The 24,568-nt window shown below is 41.4% G+C and overlaps 1 protein-coding gene across 1 annotated transcript in view; it reads right to left on the minus strand.

Moving 5' to 3' along the window:
- ABTB2 (ankyrin repeat and BTB domain containing 2) overlaps positions 1-24,568 on the minus strand; it is a 135,839-nt gene that overhangs the window by 18,032 nt on the left and 93,239 nt on the right. The window contains exons 4-5 of the mRNA XM_069804170.1: positions 6,862-7,014; positions 1,294-1,459 (exon numbers count right to left, since the gene is read on the minus strand). Of these exons, the coding sequence (XP_069660271.1) occupies positions 1,294-1,459; positions 6,862-7,014 (319 nt within the window). The remainder of the gene's footprint in view (positions 1-1,293; positions 1,460-6,861; positions 7,015-24,568) is intronic.

Consider the following 24,568-nt stretch of genomic DNA (forward strand, 5'->3'; position numbering starts at 1 on the left):
TAAGGTTCACAATGCGAAATAATCTGCTTTGAGAGAACAAAAGGCCTCAGGGACTACATAAACAGAAAATGCAAAAACTTATTTAAAAAAATAATACAGGAAGTGGCAGACCTTCCTAATATAAATCTGCCGCCTTTGTCACTTTAATAAAGTCAGTATCAAGGGCACCTATGATGCGATACCCCACCTCTGTGACCACAAAGCTTCTTGTATTGGCTACGTAAATAAGGCAACTACACACCTAAATATAAGCTTGTGCAGGAGTAGTTTCTGCTTGTATTTGTGTACACATTCACTCTTCCTTTAAAATTGCAGGAGCGTGGAAAGTACCATGGAAGACGTGCCAGTTTCAGAATTTGGTCTGAAATGCTACTGCAGTAAAATGCTGTCTATGAGAAAACCTCTCTACTTGAACGTAAATCCTTCCTACTGCTAAACATCCTATTGTTTCTTAGACATGACAGCACATTCTCATTGCTGTGACAGCTATAACGAGTGTTGACTTGGGGGAGGGTTTGTTTTGGTTTTTGGTTTTTGTTTGGTTTTTTTTTTTTTTTTTAAATTAAAAGCTAATTCCATGCATTGAATGATGCCCCAGAGAACGGACTCCGCTGTTACTTGACGGGACTGACAGCCCAAGCAGAAGCAGCCAAAGACTCCCCAGACTACCAAATCCCTACGGTTCAATGTAGCTGAGCAGGGAACAGGTAAAAACGAAAAAATAGACACATCAGTGTGATGGACTTTCAACAAAGCTAATTCTGAGTGATACCAACACCACTGGGATTCTCGGTCCTGTTTCTTATATGCCAGCCTGTACTGAGAACGTGTAACTACCTCACTTCGCACCTGAAAGCCATCAGACAGTAACACCTTTTGGTCACTCATCACTGACCCAGACTGAATTTGGGCTGTTGAACCAGAAGAGAGTGGCAGTGGCAAAACCCACTTTGTTTTGACATGGTCTTAGCATTAAGACAACATCAGACTTTCCATTCGCAGCCAGCGTATTAACCTGTCTTCCATCAGTGTCTGAGAGAGACCATCCAAGGAACAGACCTACATTCCAGCTGATAAAGAAACAATTCACTCTAGGATTTGACTGGCTTTTTGGGGGGTTATTTTTTTGTTTTTTTTTTTTAAGGGATACATTTTCAGACTAAAACACAAGCTAGAATTACAAAAGCCCTGGAGAGGCAACTAACATGACCTCGTGTATTGATTTGCCACGTGGAAAGGAACACGGGATTTGTTCATGCAAAGAATTTGTGTGTGTGTGGTTATATGGCATACCTGATCATCCATGGTGTTAACCCCGTCAGGTCCCAGTGCATCGATTGCTTGGTTGATCAGATCTGTCCTTCCACAGTTTAGCATTCGGAAACCCAGATCCTGCTGGAATTTTTCAGTAGCAGCCTTAGCATCCAGTCTCCGGAAGGAACTAAAGCAGCATTCAGGTCTGTGAAAGACAAAATAATTTCTGAGGGTTTTTTTCTTTCTTTTTTAGCCCTGTCTCCTGCAGAAATCAGGCTTACGAATTTTCATGGTTTTACCTATAGTATTCCTTCCCCACTGTGTAATCATTTCTGAAAAATCTGGCTAACTTCACTCATACTGGAGATAGAAGTTTTAGTTCTCAGAGAAACACAGTAAGTTCATGTAAACACTGCAAAAAAAAAAAAATTTAAAAAGGTGTCCAAGTAGAGAAACCTCATCGGTGCCCTCCTCCAAGGGAAAGGCAAGAAGAAATCCTTACTCCTTGCCAAGAGTGGCAGCTTCCAGCCAGGCCCTCGCTAGAAGGGTAGCTCTGGACCAGGCACTGCTTCTGCTACATCTTACCCAGCAGAACGGGAAAGGGATGCTGGAACATGCCCATACCATAACAGGCACCGAGCAACTGGGGTTATTGTGGCGGGACCGGTGTCACAGGCTGCAAACTGGCAGCAACAAGGTTTCCTTAGTTCTGCTTCTCACAAAACACCCCACCAAAACCCAGTTGTTTTAAATAATTAGCTGTATATATGTTGGGTATCATATTTGTATTTTCTTGCTTGTTATAGGATAGTCCATCAAACATACAGCAAAACGTACTGCAAGGAGGAGAAAGAGGTGGAGAGAAAGTGTTATCTAATAAAATACCAGTGTAGTTCTAGGATGAAACAATTACGCCGTCTGTTTACCAGACTAGTTATAATTTTGAAATAAAAGGCATTTCTGAAAGAAGATAATGATCCTTATTATTTTCGGGGGGGGGGGGTGGTTAAAAAAAGAAATCAAAATCAAATTTAGGTAGTGGAACATTCTCAACTCTTTTCCAATGCCTCAATAAAAGGAAGTATGTTAACATTTCTGTGAGGTTCTATTAAATCCTTATCCTTTAGATGACTATCAAATGACCTTTATCTCATTTGGAAGGAGTCCAGGGATTACTGTAAATCCTCTGATTATCTGCTCAGAGACTTCTGAATTCCAAACCTGAAGTGTATCTCCTTCACTGAAGAAACATTGCCAAATTGGAGGTGTTTCCTATCTCAGCTGGGTATTGATATGGTCAGCCCTTTGATGTTCTTTCAGGGTGAATGCCTTCTCTACTAGTTGTCTGGTTTTCAACAGAGGCTCTTGTGCAAACTCTCAGTGAGTGAGATATCAGCCTGCCAAGTTCCTTTGAAAAATGAGATTCTTTCAGCAAGGGTAACCTGTTCTGGAAACTTTGTATGGCCTGCCAGATAAGTAAAACACTCCTCACTTCACATAGAAGACTCAAGATGAATCTTACTCAAGTTTTAATTCAGCTGGTCATTTTTTAATGCTTCTGAACTTGCATTGATGGTGGATGACAAATGGTGAGCAGATGGTATGAACAATATGCTGAGTTAACAAAGATCCCTCCACAGCCTGGTGACCGGTCACATTGTACAGGGGAAACCAGCATCTCACCGCAGCTGCTTTCAGAAAGGAACTACATCAGGGTACGATTTGGGGAACAGTCAGCAAGGAAGCAAAACGACACTCTTGGCGTCACTAGCTCTTTGGGGATACATCTGCAAATAAAATGTGTCTCCAAGGCAGATGAGTACATCAGAAGACAGGATCTCTGAAGCACCCAGGTACTAGATTAGGATGCATACAGTACAGAGCTCAAGGAGACAGGAAGGTAAAAGGCTTAATGCTAGACATATATAAATCCTAGGGCTAGGCTAGCAAATTAGTAATCTTGTTCTACTAAGGTAATTGGTACGGTATCATGCTGCTACAAGATTATGTAAAATATGATGCAATGACTTTGTATAGCAATAATGAGAAGAAGAATCCTATGCAAAAAAGTGAAATAAAATGACTTCACTTGAAATCCAGTGAACCTCAGAAACTAAAAGCTTTTGAAGGGATGGTACCTGTCTTTGCACATTGTTTGTTTTGCTAACAGGCATGATTCCACCCAGTGCTATTTACAGGCACTGTTGGAGCAAGGGTGGTGGGGGACAATTCACCAACGAGCCCTGCAGAACGAACAGCAAAACAAAACAGTCGCACGGAGCTGTCAGAGAGATCCAGCAAAAAGGTGGATGTAGTTCTTGGTGCAGAGCTGCCAGGAGGCCAGTTCAGGCACAAGAATTTGAAGTTATAATTTGTGAGCTTTACTCCTGGGGGACCCGCAGGCTCAGCCCATGCAAAAGTTACTGTACATTTGCTGTTCTGTATCAGTAGCTTGACAGCACGCTTTTCTATCATAGCTGCAAAGTAGCTTTTTCTTTTAGAGTGCAATAAAAGTTAGAGCATCCTACCAGAGCTGGAGGGAAAGAGCTCACACATGCACAACCGCTGTGCAGCAGCTGTAACCACAGCAGGTTTTCCATGTGTGAGTTGTTATCTTGTGGAGAAGAGAGGCAAACTCTTGCACACTTCCTAGAGCAAAGCCTGTGCTCCTACAGTCGCCCAGAGAGCAGCTCCCATAGATGCTGAGCTGTGCCCGGGGGATAAACGGAAGAACTGAAGGTGGACTGAGAGAAACTGAGATGGGGGGACAGAGCCCAGAGAGAAGGGAAAGGGATGGGGCTGAGGACCTGGTTTGGGAAGGGACAGCTTGAAGAGGGAGCAGGAGCCTGCTGAGCTCTTTGGGTTTCATAAGCAGTAACTGCTACTATAACTACTGGTAGTGAGTGATGTAAATTTGGCCTGCAGTGAGGAAAAAATATTTTTAAAAAGCAGTGTGTGATAACAACTTAATATTAAAATCCCAGCATTTATATTTAAGTAGGTGGAAAAGAAACACAGTTCTCTGTAATCTAGCATTTCCCCCCTTGCATTATCATTTAACCAGTAACAGGTGAGTACTGATGATGTTTCTAAATTGTCCAGCAAACATAAACTGAGAGCATCCTATTAGAAGGCTTCACCCACTAAGACACAACCACTTGTTGTGGAAGAGTATACTGCCCAATCAGTCCGTGTCAGGGAACAGATATTAGAGGTCTGAATTTCAGGTTATACTAATTATACTTTGTTCTTCTGCACAACTTCTCTTTCAGGGATTTCAACATACCCTACCTGATGCATCACCACTGCAAGGAACTATCATTATATGACTTTTAGCCTGTGCATCATGAGGAAAAGTGAGTTGCAATTTGCCTATAGTCGCACAGCAAGCCAGGGATAAAGTTGGCTTCAGTTGCAAGATTTCCTTTTCCCCTAAATGTGCTGTAATGGCGAGATACAAATGACTGCTTTAAAAGATCATATAATGGGCACTGGAAATGAGGCACTGCTCTCTCCTCATGGTGGTTTTCTGTTACTTTCAATCTTTCATGCAGCAAAAAGACAATGCTCTTTGTCTCATACCACACATCACAGGACATCCTTAAACCTCTGAAAATAAAACTCAGGCAAGACAGTTCAGAACAAGGTCAAGCTTAACTTTGATTTTTGTCCTCTACTACAGAGATGACGTGTGTTACTTGAAAGCAGAGGTTGTTTCGCCTGCAGGGAATGCACACTGCATATGTCCCTATGGAGAAACAGTTCAGTGAGGTAAAAGGTGTGAAAGGATCTTAGCTTTCTTACAGAATTGCCATTCTTTCTGTAATAACAACAAATTGTACAGGAACCTCTAACATACTCCTTCCCTAGGCCAGTACTGCTAACTCTTAACAATCCAGCAATTGCGTTATCCCACATAGTGTGGCTGAGGCCCTTTATACCTGCTTCTCACTTTTATTGATTGTCTACATTATTTTGGACCTCCTGGGTTGCTATCAAGACCTTCATTTCATAGCTGTATCATTATGGCTTCAGTTTGAAGTTACTGAGGTGAACTCCATTTTCACAAAGGCTGTCGCTAAGCGTCTCCTTTTAGCTCACGTCAGCAGCAAAATCAAACACCCAAATCCCTGCCCTCTTTTTTTTGGTTGTTTTTTAAGGTACAGAATCTATAAAGTAAGGGACTACCTGTGCTTTGTGCGTTAATGTGCACAAAAAAACAGTGCAGAGATAGGATGGGATGCCTTTGAAGCAGAAGGTTTGAATTCAGTTTTGAAATCAGAAGTCTTTCTAAAGGAGAGACTGAAAGAAAAACCATGAAACTGACTGGAAGTACTTGGGATTAGTTTAGTCTTCTGCGGTACTATTCATCAAAGAATTTCAAAGGTTTTGGCAAGCATTAGGCACATATGTAAAATTAGTTTAGCCATATTAAGTTGCCTACACTAGCACCTACCATCCACACATAAGCCAGAGTAGTGTGTGCTTTGACACAGAGCACACGTACGCTGGCAGAGAAAAGGGACAAGAAAAGTGTTCCAGGACTAAACGTACAACTGCTGCTTTGTAGATGCCAAGTCCAAGTTCAGCTGCTCCCTTCCAGTCTGAAGCCAAGGAGTTTAAATAACTGCTGAGGATCACCTGTTTAACTTAGTTTTTAAAGAGACTGGCAGCACTCTCTGTTGGTCAAGTACCACGTCTCAGGAGAGCGGCAGGAACCGAGAGCTGAGAATAAGACTAGGAGGCAGCTGCGGCCAACAAAACACTCAGTCATCTAATTGTACCACCATACTCGCCAAGTAATTTAGCTTCGCATTAGGTTTTGTGAGTAATAAGTACTACCCTTCAATTCACAAATGGGGAGACAGAGATGTAGCAAAAAGCAAGAGCCTTTCTGACTGCCAGAAGGAAAAGGTAAAAAGCAACAAAAACAGATCCGGGACTCCTGATTAAAAGCCTCTTGTTGCTTTTATTGTTCATGAAAAATAATTCTAAGAGTAATGGTGGTGTATTTTTATCTTTTCAGGTGATCATACAATCACTTAAGAGCACGATAAAAATATTATTTATTGTTATTAATGTGTCCCACCCACTCATTTAACCCAAAGGTAGATGGGGGACAAAATTCACTCAAGCAACAAGAATTTACCTTATATTAAAGTTCAAGATGTAACCCTGATATCAAAACCAGTGCTAATGACAGCAACTTAAAGGACTACGAACCTGAATAAAATATCTATGATGTGCTAATGAACCAAGCTAATTACAAATCCCTATTCAACATATATGCAAGGGGAAGATTTTAAAAGGTTCTGATACTTTTCATCAAGGTATCTCAAAAAGCAAAAGAATAATCTTGTCATTAAGGCTAAGGCATAAAACCCCAAATACTTGTATTTCAATCCTTCTCTGTCTCACTCTTCCTACGTAACTTTTGGCAAGACAAAGTCTTTCTACCCCAGCTGCAGTGTTTCACCAAAGTTTCTCTATCTCTTGGAATACTAAAAGGTTAAACATGTATCACCCATATAGTATTTGGAGCCCTGGCTCCCGTGAAATATAGTAAGAAGAATTACTTTAGCTGCTTATAAAGCTTAGTCCACATACTTTAGCTGCCGGGGCTCACAGTCCAGTCCAGGTAAGAGCAGTCTGGCTGTCTGCCTGATATCATCACTGTCCACAGTTAAACTGCGCCGGTGCTCAGCGTAGGTGATAGCCACTCTCATCCACTCCATCAGCGGCGGCAGAAGCATGAAGGGTCTGTGCAAACAAGGAAAAAAAATCCATCACAGTTAATATTGGCCTGCTATCTTGTACTGCGATGCAAAAGCACACTTCATTGCTTCCTGGGCATGCTTGTGGGAGGCCGGCACAGATAAAACCCACCTGCAGAGGCAAACTCTGTCCCTGTGCTCAGCAAGACTAGCAGGTCACAGCAGGTGGAAGGAACTGGAACTGCTCAGCCTTGGTTATCTGAACTGCTTCTTACCCAAAACCGGGTCATGCCAGGACATGCTGGTTTTGTGAAATACGTTTTACCCTGTGGGAAATAGGGCCAGACTGAATATAAGGGACCTATTTCTAGTAGTAGCTATAGGTCAGGCGCCCCTAGCTCAAGGGGCCAACGCTTTGTTTTGGACCAGACGGGCTCTCGTCTCATCGGTGCAGCTTATACAATAATTGTGTCTGTTGTTCTAAATAATCCATATGTACAGGCTGCTCCACCGCCCACTTAGTAACACTGACAATATTCTTGATTGTTTGAAACTTCAATTAAACCAGGCTAATTCAGCACTACCTCCATTGATCCTTATGTTACATTATCAGTATCCAATAGCTTTTCACATCCTACATTTCTTACATGCAGAGCTCAGGCCTCCATTTTTGCACAACTGACCCTCTGGACCACAGCAGAACTGTTGCAGCTATGTTTTAATGTGAACTGTTTTGCTAGGAAGGAATGAGTAGAATCAAAAAGGTAACAACTAACGTAGAGACATCTCTGTGCGAGAATAAATGTACAACATTACTTAAACTGTAAGCAATTTGTGGAAAAGCAATCTATCTGTTGCTAATTTGTACAGCATCCAACACAGTGAGGTTTTACTTGATACAAAGGGTTGCAAGGCAATGAAGGAATATAAATAAAGTAATAACAAGAGCAACAACAGCCACGGACTAGCTTATGAAGAGGTCCCCTTTACTCCTGCTATAAGAATGAACACAGTACTGAGATTACACAACAATATATGGGTACCGTAATACTCTCATACACCACATATCTCATCCATCCTCTCAAGATCGAGCCAGACTGATCTGTTATTTGCTTGGTTTTTCCCCAAGGATACCTGCCACCCTGGTGGAAGGCTCAGACGTGCCAGCTGCAATTGAAAACACCTTTCCCATTTCCAGTAACGAATTTATTAACGCTGAAAAAAAAGCCCTTTTCATTTAAGCGTTCAAAGGAAAATAACTGAGGGGAGAAGGTACCAATTCCTTTACAAAGTTCAGAGAAAAAAAGATACATACCAGAAAATATTAAATGATTTTGGCATTAATGAAAGGAGCTGAACCCATGAAAGGCATTTTCAAAGCTGTGCATGTATATGTGTGCGTACATATGCAAGCACAGTAAGAGTAAGCAGCACCAATCCCGTCAGAAACCATTTATCAATAATGGCATTTGCAGGCAGAACTCCCTTTGTATGACTTTGAACATCCTTCAGGGTGGAATAACTCCACTCTGTAAAATATGTGCCATCTGTTTCCATTTTGCCGGTTGCAAAGTGCACTCTAAAACACTGCCATTATTTCTTTACGAACGTGCGCAATTTTTCCCTCTGTTCCTTCTCTTCTTCTGAGTAACAAAGCAGCTTCTACAAAATCAGAGGTCCTTTTAAGCATCTGATCAATCCTGGGTTGCCAACACAAGGGTGTTTTTAACAGGACACCTACTTACTGCTTTTACCAGTTTACTTCTATGCCAAACAATCAAGACATCAGGGCTGCTACATTCACTACTTTGAAAATTACCCAGTAGCTCATCAGTTGAAAGACTTTCTGGAAGCCCAGCTTGAATTCCCCAACCTGTTTAGGCTTTCTAACTTGTCCCAGACACATGGGATGGGATGAATCCCTCCAGCGCAGCTTTAGAGTTGATTGACTTCCCTAAGGGAAGAGCAGCAATTCACCACAACAGGCATTTGGGAGAGGCATTTACACCTTTTAAAATTCAGACACTGAAGGGAGGAGCCTAACTGAACTCTCTAGACTTTCTAGGTACTCAGCAGAGCCTCTAGTATAGAGTTCAAAGCTGCTGAGGCGTGGTGAGGCCAGAGACGTAGGCTACAAGCACCAGAATTAAATACGTAAAGCTAGATGGGGTGAACACGTCAGGAGCGATGGAAAAACTAATCTTGCAATGGAAAAACGAACCTTTTGTGGTAGATAAGCTATTCAGGCCACATTACAGCTTCCCTGACACTTTCATGTTGGGAACACTGCTAGAAAGAAAACCACGTTGATCCAGCACAGTCCTGATGATCTTCTCAGGTAAGGAGCCAAACCTTGGTAACTGTTACACACTGCACTAGGCAGCAAGAGACTGTGGTCAGCCAACAGAAAATACCATTGAGTCTGCACCAGAACTAACACCTATCATGAAGAAATTTCCATTCTGTAAAAAAATGCACATGTGCCAGGGTTATAAATGGCTTCCATGCACAAGCAGACCTTGAACGTGGAAAACCTGGTTTCGGATGAATAGAAAGGAGAAAGATTTTTTTTTTGTTTATTTTTTTTAGTCTCAACAGATTTTTCCAAAGGCTTTAAAACTCACAGCTCAACAGACTGCCTAGTTACCCTGTGCCCAAAGGAGAGCAGACTTTGGACTGCAAAAAGAAATGTCAGGAAGGATGTTTTCCTCGTACTGCTATCCTAATTTGTCTCAACCCCACTACTCGCACTGCTGTGCAAGTTGGATAAATCATTATTCTATCAGGAGTGACTACAATGACTTTAATTTCTATTTGGCTCTAGAAGCTTTACTTCTCTTGAAAATTTCTAGCTTCAGGACAGGCTATCTATCCTCCCCCTGACACACCCACTCTTCTTTTATCCAACTATTTCCTTTCTTCATACTGTCCGCGTGGGCATGCTCATGGGAACAGCTCTGTGGTTTTTTGCTCACTGACACTACATCAGATAAGCTGTATTATCGCATGATCTGAGCAGAAAGAAAGAGATGCAGTTCAACTGAATGAAACTCCAACACTGGCATTGCATCGCACTAAAAATAAATGCAATTACTCTTCTTCTAGAAAATAAACACAATTATCATCCCTGTGGCCCTTAACCTGGGCATCTATCTCCCTCTAGGGAAACACTGATCATTTCACAGTCTGAAAAACACTGGAGGAGGGGAAGGGGAGAAACCTTCATGGAAAATTAACTGGGAGATGCTGCAAGCTAAAGAATTGATTTCTGTCTGTGCCATGTTCTGTACTGTGCATTTTCCTCTGGACTTTCTGACATTTAGAAGCATTTGGCAGCTCATTAAATTCTGCACATGAAGTGATCCAGCCCTGGGAATCTGTCACACTCGCGGCAGTAGCTCACTAGGGACACATACTCTCTGTTTTCTGTGAAGAAGAATGCCACCATGGCTTTGTTGAGTTTCTTGCCATGAAGTTGTCTTTGAGCAATGCCACATATAAACTGGGAAAGCACACAGCAGTGGAAAGTAAAATGGACACTGCTCATCTATTACACACCTTGTAAAGAACTACAGCGATGTCTGATACAGTCATGCGCTGTCAATATTTTATCCATAGGTTTTCTGAAATTTTCTCCATTTAGAATTGGACAGCCGCTTCCTTCCCAAGGGGATTGAGGTTGGAGCTGGGTGAGACATGGTCTAAGAAAGAATGGACTCTATTGTGGGCTTTTTCCCCTCATTTGAACTGAAACACGTTGTTTTATTTAGACATAACCGAGAAGTCTGATGGCAGCGGCACTTGGCAGAGAATTTATAGCAAGTTTTAAGTTTTTCCTGGAAAATGTACTATGCTCATCTGATTAGAATGACCTAGGACATGACTGGCATGTGGAGATCATGTGCTGCAGTCCTTGAGGAGATGCTGTGGGATCACAGACTTTCAGTGTTAACTCAGGCATCACAAAGAAACTGGCCCTGGGGCCAAGAGATTTTTGGCAGAGGGAAGTTAATTGTATGCAAAAGAGGAAAGACCTCCACAGGAGTTAGAAAATCATGTCATCCTTCCTCTGCTTTGAATGCTAGGACAACACACTCGGAGCTTAACTTTCAGAGGTGAGGAATACCTGCTATCTCAGAGGAAAACAGGAGGTCTTCCCAGAAGAAACAGCCATGCTATCCATGCCTGGGAGGTCCCCAGGAGGGTCCAGCGACAAGATCACTGGAGAAAGGAGGAGGAAGACAAGGAGACATTTTGCCTGCAGCCACCTCTCTTCTCCTCCTCTGGTATTTTTCATCGCCTCCTGTTTTGCTCCAGCAAAACAAAGAGGGAGCCAACAGTGACAGCAACATCAAGAAAGAAACACCGTGTTCTCCTAAACAAGAATCTCCTTCTTCTAAAGCAGGAAAGAAAACACTATCCCAACGGCAGCAGGTGAGAACAGCAAAATTTGTCTCCCTCTTGGCAGTCTGAGCTGGTCCTGAGACACACACGCAACAGACAGTCTCTCACCCAGCCTGTCCCATAGTCTTCTAAATGGTTTGACTGGACAGCTTTCTCTCCCCTTCATCTGTAACAACTGCTCTATAAGCCCCTGCTAACATTTTAAACACACACAAACTTTAGCATCACAAAGCACATGTAAATATCAGAATACTTCTGGTCCAAGTGGGGTACGCCACAATAACTCCCCTGTATTTGGTTTACTGAAAATATACAGAGGCTACATGCAGAGAAACCCAGATCTTTAGAGATCATTGTGATTTTTTTGCAAGGGACTGAAAAAAGAGGAAGGGAAGGGCTTTCAGTGCAGTGCAGTGAGCTAATATTTGAGTTTAATGCTGGAACGAAACTCTATGGTTCAGTCCCATTTTACCCTAAAATGACAGAGCTCAAAGTCACTAACACAAAGTGAGTTAAGAACACCTATAAAAAGCTATAGCTCAGTCTCACCTGTTCTCTTTTGTATTTTTTTAAAGGAATAAGCTTAAAAGTCATATTGCACATGTGCACACAGAGAAGAGAGTAATGTGACTAGCAGGGATACTGAGAGTGACTGCCAGATTGCCCAGTAAGCCAAGCAGGCTTTTTCATAGCTTTTCAAGGCTCCTAGTTAGGGGTCCTGGGAGAGCCGCATACAATGAGCAGAACTATTTAAGGGAAAACCAGGCAGGAGTAAGACTAATCTGCAACAAAATGGTGAATCATGTAGGAGGGTAGCTAGAAGAGGCGTTGTTTGAACTTTACACCAAGATGGAAAAACCCCAAGGATAGTAACAGAGTCAAAAAGAGAACACAGTGAAGTCTCATTAATTGGAGAAGGGAAGAGACTCTGAGGCAAGACAGAGTATCCAAAACCTAAACCATGTCATGTTGATGTGGAAAACAGTGGCATATTTACAGTTTGGATTCTCGAACACTAAACCCCTCTTCAAGCTGCAGGAAAAAAAAATACAAAACTCTGAGTATGTAATTATACGTGAATAAAATAACAACAGAAATGATAATTTAGAAAAAAAACACAAAATCTTTGCTCCAAAACACAACCAGCTTAAGTCAGGAGCCACTCCTTTCAGATTCAAAATATTTTACTGAATTTGCAAAACCCCCCCCCCCATTTACAGAGAAAAGATAGGAATTACCAGGCTGAATCTGATTCAAGGATCATCTCAACAAATGCCACGTCTTTCAAAGCAGACAGTCCCAGATCTTCACCGAAAAGGAAGAAGAAATTTAATCACAGCCAACTGGCCCAAAAAGAAAGTTTTCTTCTGAATTCCCTTGAAACAATAACTGGCTCACATCTTAGAAGATAAGAGGTCTCAAATTTTAGTGGATCATTATCAAGTTACTAAGGTCTTGGCTTGGATATGCCACAACACTAACTTCCACAGTTTAGCGAGTTATCCTTCAGTCAGACACTAATGGAATGAAAAACATCTGGATAATATTATATTTATTGGGATCCTTTCTCCACTGAATCTGCCTTCACGGTTTCCTCTGCTTATAGAATATAAAATGGTACAAGAATAGGTTAAATCTAGAACTGGCAGCTCTGATCTTTCTTCACAATCCTAGTAACCACAGACAGAAATACCCCCTTTTCCACCCTTGTCTGCAAACCGCACTTAGAAATAAGGTGCAGCATCAGACAAATAAGGTGCAGCATCAGACAGGTTTTACTTCATGTTAACTGCAAATCAAAGTAAAAACTAAATTGAAGCTCACTAAAAAACCCCCATGAAGTAATCATTAGGAACTCACTATGAATCTTAAAAAAGACCATCAAGTCTGTGGTTTATTTATTATAATCACATTTCACAAACTTTGTTTTAACAACAGGGAAAAGATTCCATTTTCAGGCTGAAAACAAGTACTTGTGCTGCTTTGGAATGTGCCATGTGTCTCGTTATAAAAACATATTTGTAACATCTGTATGCTGTGGCAGAAGGAACTCTTGGTTTCTAGACAGAGAGAAAATAATTAAAACCAGCTGAAATTGTATATAGCTGATGATAAGAGTCAGATAGATATACACGATAGTTTTAACTACAACAATATGGTCATAGTTATGCGGTCAGGGATGTGACTGACTTCCATCTGCCTCCCCCAGACACACACAGAGCTGTTTGATCCCCGACGGGCACGGCGAGTAGCCACCTCAACAGAGGAAACGCGGAGGAAGGGAAACCACCGATCGTGCTCCTCTTGCTCCTCCCGACTCCTCGACATCCTAAAATTCTCCATAAGCTGAAAACTACTGCAGACAATCTGGGAGATGAACTATTCTTGCACGACTCCGGACCTAACTGCAGTCTTGACCTCAGTTAATACTCAGCTGTACGTTTAAATCACTTGCAAGAAGATCAGATGCAACTCTTAGGGCTGACTTGCTGAATCTCATATTAGACACAGAAAACAGCACTTGCCAGTCACCTCTGCGTGTCAGCTGGTACCACCAGGCTTGCGGAGCTCAATTCTACAGATCTCCTCCATAAGACCTGGGTCTTAAACCCCATCTCTGACCGGCCAAGAGCATCCTCACATTGTCGCTGAGACACAGCCTCTTCCCACCACAGAACGGGGGCTCTGCCCAGGTCATTTGCACCAAATCTGTTAAGCCTTTCCCAACTCTTACAAAACAGGTGACTACCCTGGCTTGCAAGCTTTCCATTTTGCAAGCCCAAAAGGCTTTCTGGACATGATCTAGCTGTGGCCCAGCCCCTTTGCAGCAGTTGCTTTAAAGGAAACAGTGCTTGTGCCTGTTGGGCAGGTGGGGTGGGAATACACCTCGCTGCTGCCCCTCGGGCCCGCCCTGACCCACAGAAAGGATGCTTCGCATCTGCACGCCCTTCAGAAATTGCTGTCTGTTGTTTGTGCTTTTACAATTTAAGTTTCTAAAAGCCCAAACGTGCTTGCGCTGGGTTACACAGCAGGTCACAAACTGCCTCAAACTTTAAAATCAACTCACATGGAAAATCTTTAAAAGTCCCTTCGTGTCCTTGTTTTAAATACTACTAACTACTATTTTTTTTTTCTTTTTTTTTTTTTGTGGGAGGACCAGAAACGGCTGGCACATCCTGGTCTCCCCTGAACCAGTCTGACATTCGGAGACCCAATACCGATGACCCACCCCAAGGAGACTGACCGAGGGAACCTTGCCATGTGCAACAATTCCTCCTGCAAAGCTAAACGCTGGTACATTTTGGAGCAGGACATGAATACAAACTACATGCATTAAAGAAATGAGCCTGTAACAGCATGCTATGTGATAGGCAGCGATAAACACGGGCAGAGCGCCAGAATGGGTTGTCTGCTATTCTTGGATTAGCCTTGATCCTGTGGGCAGAAAAACCAAGAGGTAACTCCTATGGTTCATTCCAGCAGCTATGCTGGCAAAGTGGAAAAAAAAAAAAAAAAATTGCTCTCTGCAAGCAGATTTATCTGGGGTCAGTGCGGTTCTTCACTACCCAGTGCTGAGACTCCTCCCTTGTCGTTTTTTTGCCCATTATATTTAATTCCCAAAAGCAGTAGTAGGATTGAGATAACAGGCCTCTTAGTTATGACTTCAATCTGATTTGCCAACATGCGTATGTTAAAAACATATGCTGATTCTCAAGCCAAAACCAATCTGCCAGATTGAATCATAGAACTAATTTTCAGGGCCCGGTTGTAAAATCCTGAAGGCAGAGCGTTGCCATGCGTATGAAAATTGCCTGAAGCTCCGGAGTTACAACTGTGTGAACAAAGAGCCAGAAAGATAAATATTTTTGTGTAGTTCTGGAATACTGAAAACTGTTTAATTAATTATAACTGCAAAGTTTGTTCAGCTAAACAAAGACATTCCTCACCAAAGCAAAGGTTTTTCCACAATAAATAGGGAAACGTTTCCCATTTACCTTATCGCACAAGCCAAAACTTAGTATTTCAAAAGAGAAATTTTCAAACACAAAATAATGATATCTAGAGGCTAAACATTTCAAGGTTAAAAGATGATTCTTTCATTTTCAGGACTAAGAAGTTGAAACTTCTATTTTTCTACTTGCTTGACTGGTGTTACACTTCTGTGGCACGACACGCTACTGTGAGCGTGGCCTTCTTGTAACGTCAATCCCACCTAATGCTGACATCAGTGTTTTCTTAATTAAAATCTTAATGAAAAAGTAATCTTTTGGCTTTTCACATTCCTGGAATCTGAGAAAATCCAGAAACTAATTTAGCATGAAGGCACGAGGAACACACAAATACATGCGGATGAAAAGAACTGATTTTGAAGCTCTCTTAGGTACAAGAATGCAATGCGTGCACTAAAATCAGGTACCCACTCCACCCAATAGTGTAATTACACAATCCAGGTTCTGGCTGCTGTATTACAATCACAGGTGGTCTCACAAAACAGCCAAAATTTAAGAGTCCATTTTCTTGAATAAAAGGCAATCAAGCCCACGGGGTGTAGCATTTGTGAATGAATAGGCAGTAGTCTTCTCTCTAAGTCAGTGCCAGGTAAGACACATAAGATCTGTCATCCATGAAAGATTATAAGGAGGAGTAATATCACTGCTGGATGAAATAGATGCCAGTGTGGCATTTTTTAAATTATTATTTTGCAAGAGAACATCACTTTGTCCTAATGGCAAGCTGCTCAATGAACATATTTCACCTATACCTTCAAGGAGGTATGTTTTGTTCCTTAGTTCTTGTCTTAAAATATTGAAGAGTTGCTGTGCAGTAATGAAGAGAGTTCTGTTGCATGCAAAGATGTTTGGTACCAGAGGTGAATGAATGTGTTTGTTTTTTACTGGAAAGCATAATGAGTTATATGTTTGCATTTTGCCTTAGATAATTAAATAAATAGTGCCATGTAAATGTATAGATATGAGAAATATAAGCAACAGAAGTGTCCTGAATTTAAGGAAAACAACCATTGTGATGAAATCAGTCCTTCTGTGCCAGACTTGAAATCCCCTTACTCTTCCATTTGTGTTTAATACTGTGAAATCTCTCAATTTCAAACTCTTTTTATGCTTCTGTCACTGTGGTTTTTATGGGCATATCGATGGATATCAATGAACCTAAGTAGCACTACAAATGGCAGATATAACTGCTTAACAATGGGATTGTGATAGGTGGACTTCATTGGTCAAGCTCAAATTCTTTCAGTTTCCAAAGATCCTAAATTTAGAGTATGCATGCATTAAATTTCAACATTTGGAGCTGTAGCGCTTCTCAGCAGATGCCACAAATTCCAGCTATTAAGTCTGCTTTCAACACGGTTAATTACATCTGCTGCTGAACAGTCTCTTGCTTTGACTGTTACAGTGTATGAACTTTCAGTAAATTTCAAGTAATAATGTTATGGTTCAATACCTCATATATACCTGCAGGAGATTTTTCGGCAGATAACAGTTTGGTCTAACCAAGAACAACACAGGCAGGACACGTGTAATGTTCAGCTAAGAAGATTTTGCCACCTTGGCTATTCGTAGCCTCATGACATCTCTACTGAACTATAAAAACTGTGTTGCTTTCTCTTAGGAAAAGGTCTATAGATCTAAGGCCAGAGTTGTAGAGTTCCTATTATAATGAATTTATGTGCTGCAGACAATAGCCATAGCTGACAAAACATCATGAACTTTGGCAAGTCTGGTCTCAAAGTCTTTCAAACACTGTCAGCTCATAAAGCTAACTCATTTCAGTGCTCTCCCAGTTTCTCCAGAAGGACAACGTTACCCACACATGCACTGCAGAATCTAGCAGGCAACTTCAACCATTCCTCAAAACACATGTAGTTCAACACCAGAAGTAGGGGGAATCTTCACAAACGACAGTCTTGCAAACAAGAGCCGTAAAGGCACTTACGTTCAAATCCTGACACCATCGTGCACACAGTTGCCAAGACCACTAGCACAAATAGGAGGCCAGCAGCACGCACAGCGGCATAACCGATACTTTCCTACAAAGCAACTTATAAAATTTTGGTAATATGACATCTCATGTACTCTGAACTACAGAGTTGCAGATTTTATGCCAAGTTTGCAAATAACTGAGTAAGACACTACCAATGTTTGTTTGTACCCATGACATCTGCAGTACAGGCTAGGAGGCAGATCAAAAAACCCGACTGTCATACAACTCTCCATATCAAGGTTTTCTTTTACTCCATCTCTCTCTCTCTAAAAAGGCACACTTAAATAGTCTTAGATTAGATAAACAATCTAATGGGGGGTAAGAGGGTGCAGTTTTCTTATACACAGCTAAAACCTGTTCTTGCAACAGGTCCAACCTGCTTCATTTTGACCACCGCAGAGGGTGCAGCACTGTGGTTACTACAGGAACACGGAGGAATTTCAAGCTCCAGCTACCCACTCAGCTAATGACTAGCATGACAAAATAATAATTTTTGTTTCTAATACCAAATAACAAGGATATTTTTTCTTTTCAGCCCCGTTAAAATCCTGCTGCCAGAAAGTAGATCTAAAACCACAGAAGCGTCGATGAATGATATGTTAAAAATTACGAAGTTAAACATGCATCAATTCTAATGCCAAGTGCAATGTGTAGAATTATTCTTTTTCAGCTTGTTGAGAAAAATATTATCAAAGTCTTCATCTGCTCTACACTTCTTTACCTGTTGCTTGAATCAACCTTTCTATCAACACTCAGTGCCGTGCCATCCAAACACGAAGAGTAATCAATAAAATGTATACAAAACATGGGAAACAGGTATCCTTCTTCCCAGAGTTTTTACCTCAAAGAAAACTGAAGAAACAAAATTATTTGAGAAATCAACTAGTTTTCATTTGCCTTTCTTTACAACAGGTACCTCTGAGCCCTGACTATGTGAATAAAGCTGTTCATAGCCAAAACTTGAACACATCACTATACTGGGGCAAATACCCTTCCTAGAGGTACAGTCAGATTAAGTTAGATTGGCCACTTACCCTTAAGCATATTGGGTGTCTCAACACAGAGTTTAGCAGACTAAAAGACGTTCTAAAGTGAGTTAATTAAACTATTGTAACTTCTTGTATAAGGAAGAATGGGATGCCCAGGTGGAAAGTCACTTAAGGAACTTCTGTTTCTGTGATGTTCTAATGCAACTCTTTAGGGAGATCCTTCCTGAAGGATTTGGCAGCCACAACAGGGAACTGAGCACTGACTATCTGGCACTGTGCAGCGCTGCACAGAGGTAACTCTTAATCACACAGTCTGGATGCTGGAAGCAATATAATTACAACAAGATACATTCTGAGCAGGTTATATTAGTCCTGTTACAATTTCATGCTAATGTGCTCGCTCTCTCAACTAGCTTAACTATCTTCTAGTACTGCATCATGGACAACTCATCCTTTCCTACTGAAAAAGCCTAGCACTTCTAAAGGTCTCAGAAGGACCCCATGTTTCTCTGGAAGGATCTTTTGCATTTCTGAAGGAAGCCAAAGAGGTGAGGAACAGCTAAGTGAATTCCTTATTGTAGCAGAGGGTTTTCCAGCAAGCCTAGGAATAAAAACTTACAGCTTCTGTCTCCCCCCGTCTATTCTCTAGCCATTATGATATACTTTCTCATCCATGGAAGAAAGAACTCCAGGTACAAACTCTTCAGTGGAACTCAAGTTCCCCGTAACTGAAACTACCCCTTTCAGCAGCATCACTCCAGATTTAGACTGATAAGCAGTACGAGCAAAACACAGCTCCGTCTCTTTCCTCTCTAAGCAAACACGTTAGACCAGCGTGCATTGTATCAACACAAGGTTGTTTAGCCCCAGAAAAATCCACGAAGCTGAATCAGCTCAGACATGTAACTCATTTGAATAGGATTTGTCTTGCAGAGCAGACATGCTTTTTAAAACAGTCAGTTCAGCATTTACTGTAAAAACATGTGATGAAAACAGTACAGTTTCGCTCTGTAAGCGACCACCAGGTCATGGCAGTACATGCACTCGTAGGTATAGGACCAGTAAGTGCAGACTGCCAGGGTCTCCTTTAAAAAGGAAACAAAGCAGAGACATACCAATCTAGGATTACCCCAGGGAAAGCTTAGTTTCTAATCTCCAGGAGGTCAAAGAGAAAGAATGATTGTTGCTATTATCATAAATTATACCCAGAAACATTTACTCTTCAGAAGAGCTTAGCTCTCTGTTACAAAGATGTCAGGAACAATAAGAGCAAAACCCCCAACAACCTGCCAGCCCTGGCTGCTGCACAACAAAAGCTCAGAATTGTGTCTTTATTTAGCGTGGCCTTTGTTAAAAGCACCAGCTAACTCCTTTGTCAGGGAACAGGCAAGTTCTGCAAGTGAAGGTCTGTAGTGTAGTCCAATAGGAAATAACATTAGCTTCAACTGGAAACAGCAATTACTGAAAAAGAAGAAACTTGTTGGCTTGTGACCATCATTGTTCTTTGCAATATGTTCAGAACCTTTCATCCACAGAGCTACTGCTTTTTACTTATATTAGTTACAAGAGCACTACATTGCTATCACAACACTGTCTTTAAGGATCTATGCCTAGGAAAAAATGGAGACAGGCTGATATTAAATGACAGCAAACCAGCCAGAGTCAAGTAGAGAAATTTAGACTTTCAGTCAGTCCTCTCCTATTTCAATGGGCAGTCACTGTCCGAAAGGTGGAAGAAAAAGCCAGGAGACCTTGTCTTATTCATTGCCATATTTCTATAATGCCTTTTTAATAACACACACTGTAACAGTTTTGTTTTAAGTTGCCCTGGATTATTTTTCCTTCACTTCTGGTGCTAGCTTGCTGCTTAGTCTTCTCATCATGAAACAGCAAACAATAAACAATACACAACACAGGGTGCCTACAGGCACTGAAGATTTCTGTTTGTACCAGCCCAGAGAATCCAGGCAGCGAAGTTGCCAGGCTCTCATTTTCTTGCACCTTCTTTTTTATCTGAACAGATGGAAACTGAAGAGCAGAAGCCAAGAACTTAACACGGACATCTTTACAGTAGTTACAGTAATTACTGTAGCTGTAGTAATTGCAGCGTGGTAGCGTGCACACACACACACACACACACGCACAATGGCTGTCATCTCTTCATTGCTAAACAAGACAGCCAAAGATCATCTATGGAGTTTTCAAACATTTTTACAAATAGAGGACATTTGCCAGAAGTGGCTTAGGTCAAAGACAGTCTTTCTGGGGATTTCCAGCAAGCACTGAGGTCTACTGTAAAATGCCTATGAAAGCAGAAAATAGTGTTTTTCAAATGAATGTTTTGTAAGTGACAGGACAAAGACTGTCAAATGCCTTATTACTTCCCTAGGTAGGTGGTAAGGATCAACTACTGCCTGCTGTTTACCCGAATAGCCAGTTCTAGGAAACAACGTATTGATACCGATCCATGATCGGGAAGTTACCAGGCTGACGCATGTAAAACAACTTTAAGGGACAAACACTATAATTAGAACCACAGAAGCACAGAACAGCTGAGGTTGAAAGGCACTCCTAGGGATTGCTTAGACCAAACCCCCTTGCTCAAAACCAGGGTCAGCTAGAGCAGGTTGCCCAGGACCACGGGGAAATTGGTAATCTTTCAGGTAACCTGTCCCGCCTGTACCTGTGACCCCCTCAGACCTCTCAGACCATCCTTAACTATTGTCCATGGAAAGCAGTGCATAAGCAGCAGCAAGGTTTCAAGACAGCTAAGAGCCTGACTTTTTGGCACACGGCTTCACATACGGCCGCTAATTAGCATCAGATTTTTGTTTCGGTGTGTATGCTCTTTTTCACCTGTAATGCTTTCCCTGGGTGCCAAGGCTGGCATAGGAGGGCAGTCTCTTTACTCTCCATGCAGTCTGCTCTGGGCTGTTCAATTTTGTATACAGTGAAGCTCTTCTCCTTGCAATTTTGCAGAGAATTTAAATAATCTGTGTTTGTACCACACCCCTGCTCCAATAGAGAACGATCAGAAGATACAGGCTACTTTGGAAACACTCCAATAACACTACAAATTGCTTACAGCCGGTAATATGGAAGAAAGGCTAGTCTGTCCCAGGTGTGAGATACACAGAGCTAAAAAAATTGAGGAGTGTTTGTTTATACAAACAACATAAAAGACAGAGGCGGGGAAAAAACCCCTCTAATTCAGAGTAGACTGCATTGCCAGTTTCAGCAGTTACACTTGGATGAATTCGATCCTCAGGGTTTGCAGTTAATTCCCTGCCAAGGTCATCCCTCACATTCCGATTTTGCAATCTTTGAACTATAAAGAAATGAACAATTAAAAAAATTACAACTTAAAAATACGTCAATAGATGATGCCAGGCAAAGGCAGGAATATTACCAGGACCCCAAACATAACTACTGTCTGTCACCTATTGACTTGAACCTGACTTGGTTTTAATTCACTTCACATATCCAATGCTATGGTTCTCAGAGCATGCATGGACACACTCACAGAGTAACAAACATAAACATTTCATCCTGGATCTCTCTTCAGTCTTTCAGTTAGGATACCAGGAGCACATATGTAGAAGGAGTCCCACCAGCACAGGCTCTGACCCTGTTAAAAAGTCAGTAGCTTCTAAGTGTTCCTGGTTTTTTTCTGGCTAGATGTTTACTGCTGTAACATCTACTGAGATGTCACCATAAAGAGCAGGAAGGTGAAAGTTGCTCGCCGCAAGTGTGATAAAGCTACTGACTACTCCTGTTAAATGATACACGTTCTCAATTCTCAAAACTGTGGAAGATATTCAGTATATTGCAACTATTCAGTATGGGCTCAACAAATACATAATCCTGCCTAAGGTCAGGAACAGCACTGCCAATGAACAGTTAATTTTAGTCAATAGATACAAGTTGATTGTAGCTCACTGGCCTCTGAAATAGGGCCATTCACTCCATCTTCCTCCTGCATGAGTAACTCAAAATTGCAAGTCTGACATTAACCGGTCCAAGTCTGAAACCGGCAAAAATACATGGTAACAGCTTCTCTCCTTAGTGTTGGTGAAGGAAGCTGTTCTTAACTGTTTATAGCCTTCTTATTCTTCTAATAAATCTACCAAACTAATCTTTCATCAATAGCAAATAGCTTTTTTTTTTCTTTAAAACAAAGAGGGGCACATTTTTATGCCCACTCTGAACAAGCAATGCCATAATGGCACAGCTCAATGTAAGGCTTCCTTCTGCTTCCCTATATTTAATCAGTATATTTATACCAAAATAGCTCTGGGGAAAAAAAAAATACAAATCAATGGGACTATTGCATGGGGGTGGGACTGTAATATGCTCACTGACATACCTTTCTGTAATCACCCCGTTGACTTCAGGGATACTGAGTGGATTTAAGTACTGTTAAACATGAATGTATGATTACAGCATTATTCTGTCTCGAGGCAAATTAATCAGGGTCTACTTTTATTATTCGTATATACCTATTCTTGACTGGTGAGGCAGCTGCAGACAGAATAGAAAAATACTAAGATCTCTCAGACGAGAGATCCCAGAACTTGTTTTATTGCAGACCTTTTCAAAGACACAGCCCATTGAACTAACTGTATCAAGTTCTGTTCCTGATGTGGCATGGTAACAATGGGACATGGCTGTAAAATAAAAGAATTCAGACATAAATATATTAAATTTGAAATAGGAAAGGCTAGGACACAGATAAATCTAAAAGACAGACAATGATGTAGCTATTGCACTCAATAAAATTCCATAAACCTGCAGTTAAAAAGAGTAGAGGAGGGAAAAAAGCCTCATGACAGATCAGCGAGAGTCTGGAAACATCCATCTGGAGAAAAGATTTGTCTTGAAAATCCTTAACCAGCTCTGAAAGCAGCGATACTTCTCAGTGGTGTTGAGGGTGCAGCTCAAGCAAACACAGGACTCAGCAGCAGGCTCTGCAGGTTATTCCTGATTTTCCTTCCTTTTCTGCCAGTTGGATGCCCATGCAACACAGAGCAAGACTTTCTGGAGACCATCCACATTAATAACTGGGATGTTAGTATTCTCTTTAATATGAATTGATATCATTGTATAAATTTGATCCATGTGGCCAAATCACTCCTGTCTCAAGCAATTTCAGAACGAACATTTAGTTGCGCCAGGTGTTTTCTGAATACAGGGGAAGAAAGCAGCTAACCGTGAGGGAAAGGGCTGAAGGCTTTAATTACTTCTAATGATGCACCTAGAGATCATCAAGTAAAAAGGTACTACGTAAGATCAAAGTAATGCTTTTTCAAGACGTGAAATTTAGAAAATGTGATGACCATTCATCAGATGGTCACTGGGGATTTAGAAATAGCCACAGCACAGGGGCTCTTTATTTGCATCAACCACTGCAAGACTCTTGACAGGGAAACTGCACCAGAAGCCTCTTGAAAGTAGCACTGTAGGAAAGCAGATGCACAAACAACTGGGAGATTATCTTTCTCTCAGTAGAATCATAGAATCGCTTAGATTGGAAAAGACCTTTAAGATCATCGAGTCCAACTGTCAACCCAACACCACCATGCCCACTAAACCATGTCCTGAAGTGCCTTGTCTACGAAGTCAATGGCATGTCTCTGATGTATCTGAGGACAGACTGAATTTTACAAAGTATGAAAGATATAATAAGGTCATAAGGCCACTGGTCTACTCAGTCTGGTCTGAGCATGATTATTTGAATCTAAGAGCATAATAGGCTGAGATGCAAACTTGATCGCCCTTGAATCAAGGGGTGCTTGGACAGGATTTTGACGCTGTATCAGGAACTATTAATTTAGACCCATCTCTGGTTTCCATGCTAGCCAGAGTAAATTTGGATTATACGCCGCAAGACAAAAAGTATCAAGTGTTCTAGCCAATGACGATTTAAATCAATAGCTCAAATTTTGGAAGAATATAGCATTTGAGCAAATAGCACTCAAAAATAGCATGAAAGGGCTACAATCTTTTCTTCTGGCAGCATCAGATGCATTTTTCATCCTTTCCCAATAAATAATGTTTCAGAGCAGGCATTGCTGGAAATACTCCGCAGAGAGAAAACCCAAGTAGATAGCTCAGCTCCTTCCTCCTACTGCCCAGCTAATGTGGCACAGGAGAGTAGGCACTAGTCCATTTCTCCTGCTCGACCCTATTGAAAAATATGGTTTG

The sequence above is a fragment of the Haliaeetus albicilla genome, chromosome 16 (genome assembly GCF_947461875.1).
Source record: "Haliaeetus albicilla chromosome 16, bHalAlb1.1, whole genome shotgun sequence".
NCBI lineage: Eukaryota > Metazoa > Chordata > Aves > Accipitriformes > Accipitridae > Haliaeetus > Haliaeetus albicilla.